The sequence below is a fragment of the Culex pipiens genome, chromosome 2 (genome assembly GCF_016801865.2).
Source record: "Culex pipiens pallens isolate TS chromosome 2, TS_CPP_V2, whole genome shotgun sequence".
Taxonomy (NCBI): domain Eukaryota; kingdom Metazoa; phylum Arthropoda; class Insecta; order Diptera; family Culicidae; genus Culex; species Culex pipiens.
In genome coordinates, this window is record NC_068938.1 from 95,754,791 (window position 1) to 95,765,322 (window position 10,532).

The following is a 10,532-nucleotide window of genomic DNA, read 5'->3' on the forward strand; positions in this document are numbered from 1 at the left end:
GTTTCAATTTGACACACTGAATGAAGACTTGTACTTTTGAGAAAAACTTGTGGGATGAGCGGTTCTTGATTTTTAAATTATTCATTATAACTACTATTGCTGTTAGTATCCAAACAGGAACACCAAATGGGCGACTAAGCTGTAGAAACAGAACCCTGTTTTGACAATTCGGAACGGTCACACATATTCGTTCAATATTGGGTAGAAATACTTGATCAAAGTTGAACAACTTCAAAGAATATTTCAGAGAAAAATCAAACAGCGTTCGCTGCGCTACAATATCTCGAGGATTCAAGTATTCTTCAATGGCATTGGCGCATTTCTTGTAATGAATAGTGCCATTCAGATGATCGACGACAGCCTCTACCAGTTCTGCATCGATGCCAGTTGCACGACTGGTGTTGACATATTTATGAAAAGGAATTGCATTATTGATGAGAATCTTAAACGTATACTGCTCAACATTTAGCAGTTTCAACTTGAACAAAATTTCTACAGGATTAATTTCCAAATTCACATTTCCTGAGAAGAAATCAAATGCATAATATTGAACTGAGGCACTTCCATGAGTCACAAATAGTAAACTAGTACAACCGTAAAATTTAACAACATTTGCAATGCTTTTCATAAGCTGGCTTTTATCATCGCGAAGAAATAACACCACCTTTGTTTTCGTTTGCCACAGTTCACATTCGTGCAATGTTTTCATAAGCTTTTCACCGTCACCTTTAGATGTATCGACCAAAATCAATGATAATTTTCGTATTGATTTTGGCTGTTCACAATGCTCGTAAAAGGAACCCCCGATGAGTTGCACAGTAACTAGCCCACTTTGGGTAACTTTTTGAAATGCATTTTCAAAAACAGAATCACGGACATTCGCAAACGCCACGTCGTGAATACCACTGTCGGAATTTTCCAACCTGGTTATGATATTTTGTACCAGTTGGGAAATGTCGTTCTGAACATCACCATGGGCAGACAGGAAACAGAAACAGCAGAGAATTGCCATTTGTAACGTGATCATGATTGCGGAACTGCTGAACAATTTTATTGTATTAACTTTACTTGACTAAAAGCAAACCAGGTGTGCTACCAGAATACATTTTCAACGAAACCAACTATATTTTAATTGTTTGTTGATAACATTCAAGGTTGTATTTAAAGAAATTGTTTTGTTTTTCAATGAAAAAATGTAATGTAAACCAACAGATGTTGTAACTCTCAAGTATTTGACTAGTACCTTCACGGAGAAAAATGAGTTCCCAAAATCGTGAACAAGCGTTCATGAAAATGGAAACCACGAACAAAGTGTTCAAATTTCATGGTACGTATTTCAAAATCGTACCATGGGATTTGAACACTTTGTTCGGGGTTCCCATTTTCATGAACGCTTGTTCACGATTTTGGGAACTCATTTTTCTCCGTGTTATCAATTTTGTTCTTCTTTGCCCGCAAAATTGACTCGTTTTATTACATCTTAATGCACATAAAACATTACAGCATAAAATGTTCAGATTTTAAAATATGTTTCATTTAAGTTAATGCATGAAATAATAAACTGAAACAAGCTTAAAAACTAAATTGAGAAAGTTTGATATCAACCCAAAAGTAGTCTCTCCAACTTTTAAAAAATTAACTTAACGAAAATGTGTTCCCAATACCGATCTGATAATCTCTTAAAGTATTTAGTTTATCCCACCACAGATAAACAGTCGCTGCTCCCGTCACCCTCCCCTAGGAGAAAAAAAACTTCAAGACAACAAAAGTAAACACAAAGTAACAGAAACTTTAACCTCCCCCCCCCCTTCTTTTTCTCGCTTTGAATAGAAATCGACCAGATTATGGTAATGATGATTGCGATGGAGGCCAACTTCCTTAGAGCAGTGTGCTCGTAGTGGCTTTTTGTCTTGTCTGCCAGCTGAGTTGAGTAGCTGCTGCTGCTCTCTTTTCAAGGATTGCCTGCTGAACTTGGCTCGAGTTTCCCTCGAGTACCCTTGAGACTTGAAGTTGCCTCGTGTGGGATTTTTTCTCTGCTCCAAAAAAAAGGACAAAAATGGAAAACAACAGGGCGAACGGACCCTGGAATGAAATTATTGTCAAATATTTGCGATACTTCACGCAAATATGTACAGAAACAGATGATACGGGGGGGTCCGTGTGGTCTCTTCAGCAAAGCTGAAACATTTGGGAAACATATGGACTTTCTACTCCTCCACGATATTCATACATGTCAGGGAGAGTGGAAAAAAAACTTTCAATCCGTGGGATGGGGAAATTTGCCATTATTTTTGCTCGTCTGTTTTGTTCAGCACTGCCTTATAGTCATGCGAAATTCAACCCAAAAAATGCTGTTTTGCACAAACATATGGTACCAAAATAACGAATGGAGCATTTTCAAGGAAGGACATTCTCTTGGAAAACGGCAACAAGTTTTTTTTCTTCTTTCGGTACTTCAGTATTAAACTTTTTTAAACAGTTAAAATCCTTTGTTAATGTATGTTGAACTTTTTTTAAAGCTTTTAACAGTATTAAAGGCAAATTAAAACTAAGCCTCAATTACCCGTTGTTTCGATTTGCCGTTGGGCTACAAAGAAACTCAAGTAAACTTCAGCTCTTGACTGTGACCTCTGAACCATTAATGATTTGGCTCAAAATTGATACGGATGAAAAGGTGAAGCCTTGAGTGCTGCACAAAATGGCGTTCTTAACTCAATTTGATCCAAAATAAACGTGCGACAAGATAGCACGACAACGACGAAATGTAGCAATGTCGGTATGAAGTAGTGCGTCCATCCCGGGAATTCCCGGGACAAAAATCCCGGGATTTTTCCAAAACCGGGAATTCCCGAATCCCGGGATTTTTTTATAATTTGTCCCGGGAATTCTCAAAATTAGAAAAATACAAATTTTGGTCTGGAAATTTAGATTTGGTTGTGGAAATAGATGAACAGTTGAATATCTGATAATCGATAGTAATTTTAAGACACTTTAATTTGTATTCGACATATATCAGCATTAATTTGGTTTATTAGGGAAAACTGTTAAAATTTTTGCTTACCGATCTGCATTATGCCTAGTGCTTTAATTATTTCCTATTTGATTTTATATATTTTTAAAAGATTGAGATATCTACGTATTTTTATGACATACAATTTGGAAAAAATCAATTCAAATTATTTTTCATCAAACACCGGCATGTGGGGCAAATCAGGACAAATGAAACGAATTAAGACATCTATTTAGCCATTTTTATTGCATGATGTTTTGAATGACTTTGGTTAAAACAGGAACAGAACAAAACAATTTCACAGAACACCGATTTCCAAATTTATTGCTCTAAAATATCTTTACCTATTCAGACTGTATTCCTGTTTTTTTCCTAGTTGGCGGTAGTAACGTAAAGATAATTTATAAAATATGTTTTTTGCTAAAAATTTTTTTGAAACTTGGACTTTTCAGCACAAGTATCAATAAGTAAAATTTTTATTTTCTATTTAATTTTAACGGTGAATTTATTTAACTCATGGATAATTGCAATCAAACCATTAAAAAGGCGTTTATTCGGGATTGCAAAAAATGTTGAAAACAACTTGTTTTTCCAGCACTTGTCGTATTTCAAGATTTCTTTTTCAAACCAACCAATCAACCAAGAAATTTCTATGTACATAGGACATTTTGAAATAGTAATCGAGCCTCTTGTTTGTTTTAAAGATAATTTCAAAAAAAAATTCGATCTTTTTATATAAGACTTATTTAATTTGAATCACATTGTAGGTCATTTAAAATTCAAAGCACAACAAAGAACAAAAAACTTATTTTAATTTCATTTAAGCTATTTAAAAACTGTCATCTTTGTTTAGATTGAAGTGTAGAATATCACCAATTAATATGATTGAGCTTATTCTATGATTTTAAGCTTGAAAAACATAACAAATATAATGAAAAAAATAGATTTTACGACTGTTTCAAAAATTTATCGGGATTCCAAAAATATTTTTCCCGTTCCCCGGGAAATACAAAACCCGGGAAATTTAGACGCCCTAGTATGAAGCGTTTTGTGATACTTTCTGTTTCGAATTATCGAGTAAAAATAATATAAGATAGCATAATTTTAGAGGAACTTCCACCGGGCACCTTATGTTGGAATTTCAGCACTTTGACCATCAATTACAGCTTCTAAAAAGCGTTTTCATCTGAAATCATGTAGTTATTATCTTTTTAGGATGTAAGCGAGCATGTTTTTGTTAAAAGTTTTGAAAAGTTTGTTTTTGATATATCGAAAATCGGTCACTTTAATGGAATTACGAACGGATCCTTAATCTGCCACACAGACCTTTGTTGAAATTTTACCTCAATTTCGAAAAGTGGTAAAATTACACATTTTCAGAGGAAAGATTACACATTTTATCTGACATAAAAGATGTACCCCTTGAAAAAACGAAGTTGACTTTATAGCTGTCGGCCACCATTGCTAGTACCAACCACTAGTGTCTTCCTTTTAATCTACAAGGACTTCGCCGCCCTGGGCTCCTAAGTGTATGAAAGTATGGCACGGAGCGACGGCGCCGAATACCCATATTTACACAAAGAATTTTAGAGCGCCCGCCGCGGGATTCGAACCGGCGACCTCTGGATTGTGAGTCCAGTGCGCGGTCCGATTGATCCACACGGGCGGGACCAAAAATGATGTACCCCTTCCCAGATGCAATATTACCATGACTTTGTTTACTGTGCAACCATATCAGGAAGTTTCCCTGATTAAGTATCTTTCAAAAAAATCTAACTTTGATGAAACCTACTTTTTTAAGGTACTTTGAAAAAATCTCTGTAATGCTCAGTGTGAACACAAATTTTAATGGTTTCTTTTGATCAGCAATTTCTCCCCAAGGCCTTTTACGCGCAGCTAGATTACAAATTTTTTAGCTGTGTAACATTGGTGTGGTGGTTTTAGCCAATTATTTGAAAATGGTGAAAAGTTAAAATTAGCAAAGTCTTTGCCTTGCTTCGGATTAAAAAGACAAAATAAGCATTGTGGAATCATTTTCTTGAAAAACTTGTTTTGAGATACGCCATCATGGCTTGTCTAAAGGTTATTTTTATAAAACTTGAATGAGCCTTGGTAATTCTTTCTGGAGCTTGTTGAGGGGACTGTCCCGAGTCAGGGAAATTATTTTTCAAAAAAATCTATCGGTAAAAAATGATTTTATCTCATTTTGAAGTTTTTATACAATATATTTAAGCTAAAATCATGAAAAAGTATTAAATAAATTGCTGAAATTATGATGTTTTTTGTTGTTATTTCATCAAAACATCAGTTTCGAGTTCCCTAAACATGTCTTCAATATCCTACATCATGGAAAAATGTTTATCTTGGTCGTCAGTTTCGATAATAGCTGCAAAATAGGGGTTTTCCTAGTTTTTTTTCAAGTTTATCTGGAAACATCATATTCGTGTTTATCAAAACTGTTTACGTGGATTTATAGCAAATAAAACCCAGAATAAATTTGCAGAATAAACATGCTATTATACTAATCTCTGAACAGTTACAACAATTTGAGTGTAGAGAAAGCTGCAAATTTTTAAATTCTTTGATATTTATTCCCTTTTTATCCTACTACTATTAATTTCAGGATGACAAATCAAAAGTCTTGAGTTGGATTTTATTTTTTTTTATTTGTAAAAATTACATATTGACAAATTATTGAACATCTTACAAAATTCTGCTAAGCGACTTAAGTGTATTGTTGAATAAAAATGTTGTATTTACGGTGTTCCAATACAATAATTTTCAACGCAAACGGCATGGCCAAACTCTAAAGTGCTCGGATCGGCATCAAATATTCGGGATTCTCTACTCAAAATAGTTTATACATATTTTTTTGTTATGTCATTAGGGTGGTTCCTGCCGCGTCAAGGCGGCTCAAAGATGACAATTTTGAGATTTTTTTTAGATCATTGTCATAATTCGATGAAACAATGTCAAGTAATGGTTTTGGAAATATATAACTTTTCAGAGATTTGATGTAATATCATGTTTATTCTGCAAATTTATTCTGGATGTTAATTGCTACTAATCCACGTAAACAGTTTTGATAAAAACGAATAAAGTTGATGTTTCCAGAAGAACTTGAAAAAAGCTAGGAAAACGCCTATTTTGCAGCTATTATCGAAACTGACGACCAAGATAAACATTTTTCTAAGATGTAGGATATTGAAGACATGTTTAGGGAGCTCGAAACTAATGTTTCGATGAAATAACAACAAAAAACATCATGATTTCAGCAATTTGTTTGATACTTTTTCATGATTTTAAATTAAATATATTGCATAAAAACTTCAAAATGAGATAAAATCAATTTTCACCGATAGATTTTTTTGAAAAATAGTTTCCCTGACTCGGGACAGTCCCCTCAACAAGCTCCAGAAAGAATTACCGAGGTTCATTCAAGTTTTATGAAAATAACCTTTAGACAAGCCGTGGCCATGATTAAATATTTGAGTTACGTTTCTAACGGGCGAGCTCCAACCAGGCCCACATTGCCGTCTGTCACGCAACTCACGAACACTGTCATCTTAGGGTAAGGCTGGTTCAGATGGTCGCATGACGAAAGCGCCTATATTTAAAAATATTTTTAACAAATTCCTCGGATAATTTTACATCACATATTTTCAATCGGGGAAAAAACAACTTTTTGCTAAACTGCGAAAACATGAAAATTTGAGCGATGATCTATACTTTTTTGGGTACTGCTATTTCCGTAATTGAAAAAAAACTTTTGGTCAGAAATTAAAAAAAAGCGTGGGAAAATAAGACTGAAGATAATAATTGTATTCTGCAGATTAAGCCTGAATATATCGGAAAACAATTCAAACTAAACATAACAAAAATTAAAATACAAAAATGGCAGAAGAAAAACATAAAACAACAGATGTGCTGAATTGTTAAGAACAAACGTAGTTCAAATAGACTCTGAAATCTAGCAAAAAATAAATCTTTTGAGGGTTATCGAATGTCGATTGTCCAGAGAACTTCGCGGTAGCTTTCCCAGTGCTGAAAATGGCCGACGAAGGGGTTTCGGCTATGCAAGAGCAAGTCTGAAATGTGAAGTTTGAAAAATGAACGGACGTCCAACGTCCTTGTGCTCGGTTCAATGAAATGCTGCAGGATATGTTAACCCTTGATGCGCACGGAAAGTTTCTTGATATTCTATATCGATGTTTATTTCAAACCATCGATCCGCAAGTCAAGGGTTATCCAACCCAACCTCGAACCCGTACCCACGGGTCCCGTTGCAATTGAGGCGAAGGATGGAAATAACCCACATCCAGCGTAATCCAGTGCAGGAAAATAAAAAAGAATCCTCGAGAAGGTGAAGGATTTTCCCCGGCTTGTTTGTCTAACGCGAACGGGCGCGGGCAAACGATATTTATAGATCGATGGTTTTTCGTTTAGGTTTACAGCTTTTTTTTTTCTCGCTCACTCCTTGTTCCACGTGAAGGACCCTCAACTCTTGGAGGGCCATTGCTCTTTGCTGGATATGGCTTACTAAATGGTGGTACTGACTGGGGTTGGAGAAGCATAGGCATTCCATCGATTTATCATCGATGTGTGGACTGAGGTGATTTTTATGGGTTTCAATGTTGGCTCAAACTCGGATTGTTTTCTTCTAAGTGAATTGATAACTATTAGAATCACTTGTGTATTCTAATGCGATGGAATGGATTCCTTTGATTTTATTATTTTGTTAAATGAAGGTATTTCGGCTGCCTGTAAACGACCAGACTGTAGATATTTTTTAATTTTTTTAATGAAATGTCCAATTTTTGTCAGACTGTGCATTTTAAACACATTTAAACAAATGTATGACGCTAAATAACTTGAAGTGTTTCGTGGAAGAGCACCCGTTAAAGAGAACCACTTCCAAAGTCTTATCTCTTGAAGCACCTCACCGAGATAAACAACTTACTTCCGATGATGGTATAAATTATTCCACTCTCGCCGGCGCTGCTGTCACTATCGTATCAGTAAAGTTATCGACTCAGCTCCTCGTCATGAAGTTTCTCCTGGCCAGTGCCACTCTGTTGGCCACCTTCGCCGTGCTCATCCTCGCCGACAGCAACCAGTGGGGCCGTCGCGTTTCCGGCGACCGCCTACTCAACCGAACCACAGTCGTGAATAATTCCCTCCCGGTTCCGATCAAGACCGCCGTCGTCCAGTACCTACCACCGGTAAGATCCGCTCACTGACCAGTCCGGTGTCGTTGCTAATCTAGCGATAAATTTCGGGTTTCCCACCCCAAAAAAAATTACAGCCCGGCGTCCGACCACCGAACGTGACCTACATCGTGGCCAGGGACAACGTGAAAAATCCGGGCCAGGGCGGTTTGGCCGCGCTCATCTCGGGCGGGATCAACCAAACCCATGCCACGGTTAAGCTGAGCTCCAGGCCCAACCTGGGCTTCAACTTTACGGTGGAGATTTACGGCCGGTAGGGATTGATGGACCGGGATGGAGCGGAGCTGGAGAGAAAAGTTCTGCAATAGTTTGGGGAAGAGGTCGAAGTTGGGATAAATCGGTAGATTAAAAAAAGAGTTATGCAAATAAAGTTTGGTTTGTCAATTTCAGATAAAAGTTTTATTTTAAAAACGTGTTTGTTATCTTGTTTGTCAAGAGGTTTCCAGCATCAAGGATTACTGACCAGTCTGAATGGAATCAATATGCTTCCAGTATATTAAAAAAAGTCTTCTGAATTGGATCGACTGACACCTGTCAAAAGCACAACACCACGTGAAAATCATCGAACAACAGGGTTAAAAATCAATATCAGTTTAACAGGTTTTGACGCTTGAGTGCTTATTAATTCCAATACATTCCTAGAGTTTTTTGAAAAGGTCCTTCAAGCTATTGTGTTTCATATGTTTATATGACCGTTTAAAAAAATCTAGATTTGAATCAGCGAGCATTCGAATAAGCGGACATTCGAAGAAACGAAATTCTAATTACCGAATCCGCTCTGTACTTCTGACAACCATAAAAGGCATCAAGCAAAAGTTAAATGCATTCTGCAGATTTTCCTTTAAAGAATTACCAGAATCCGGAATTACAGAATTACTTGCTTAGACTCCTACTTATTAGTATTTAAATGTCAAGCACAAGTTTTGTTTATTCCAGGTCAAACATTAAAACACGTTTTGATCGAAAATACAGAAAGTGACATTCGACATGATGTGGACTTCCGTTGAAGTCGGTAAGAAACACTTAATGTTTACTCTTGGCTTTTTGGTCTTTTAAAAAAAAGGACGAAATTGTTTTTTAATGGAAATCAAGTTGTAGTCTCATAAAAAAAAATCCTCAAATTGTTTGCCTCAGATTAACAACAAATATACTTTTTTATTTCTGTTAGAAGATTTTTTCAATGATTTGCCAACATTATTTAAAATCATGATTATTTATGTGAAATTTAACCTTCTCAAACTCAACCCCGCCTCTAGACGAGCTTCGATAAAAAAAATCACCAAAATTCCTTTTTTCAACCAATTTTTGATCTTTAATAAGAATTGTAAAGAAGATTTCTTAAAATTTTAGAAAATTCAATGGTTGGAAGTTTTATTTGTTTATTGTAAATTTCCGAATGTTTTAAAAAATGTCAAACAAATAATATCTGGAGTTTTTTTTTTTTAAAAGGTCCAATAAAATGAAGTATGCAGTAATTTTTGTAGTGTCCCAGACTATGTCTCTACGCATTTTTTTTTACAATTTAAATGATAGTGGTGCTATTTAATAGCAGAAAATGTGAAAAACAAGCAAAAAATTTAAAAAGTGACTATAAAAACATGAAAAAATTAGATAGGCAAAATGTAATGATAGGAGGTAAAAGAATAGGCCAAATACTACCGAAAGCAAACATAAACTAAACAAAATAAATGCAAATTAAAATACTAAAAATGAAACAAGAAAAATATAAAACATGAGAAGTAAAATTTTTCGTAGAACAAAAGTTGCTCAAACAAGGGAAAAATAAAAAAAATTGGGCAGTAGAGGGCTAAGTAGATAAGTATAAATAGGTGCATTGTACCATTGGTATTTGAAAATTTTCTTGTAATTATTCGTAAATTTAGTAATTTTGGAAATCCTGCTTACTTTCAACAGCTTTTTAAAAGAGTTGGTAAGAGTTTAGTAAGAGACGGTGGAGTCAGGTATTTTTCGAGAGCTTTATCGATGTCAAATTGAAGGCGGAAAATTGTCAGATGCTGGAGTTTAAATTGGAGTTAAAGTCGGATTCATGAAATAAGACACCTAATTTTTAAGCCCTGGAAAATTGTAATTATAAATCATTCTACATATTTTTAGATGCATATTTTGGAATTCTGGGACACTGCCAAGAGAAATTTATATTTTGATGTAACCTTTTGAAAATTCTATGCATTTCCAATAAGCTAGACTCATAAACATTCTTCACTATCGCAAATTCAAGAAAAACAATGTAAATGGGCCAGTGTGGATTTGTAAACAAGCAGGCTGCCTTGCTT

General features: G+C 35.3%; 1 protein-coding gene across 1 annotated transcript; it reads left to right on the forward strand.

The window, feature by feature from the left end:
- Positions 1–7,985: 7,985 nt before the first annotated feature.
- Positions 7,986–8,622, forward strand: LOC120431340 (uncharacterized). Its single transcript, XM_039596472.2, has 2 exons — positions 7,986–8,232; positions 8,316–8,622. Exons 1-2 carry the CDS (start codon positions 8,056–8,058, stop codon positions 8,493–8,495), a joined length of 357 nt encoding a protein of 118 aa, XP_039452406.1. The 5' UTR covers positions 7,986–8,055; the 3' UTR covers positions 8,496–8,622.
- Positions 8,623–10,532: the final 1,910 nt, after the last annotated feature.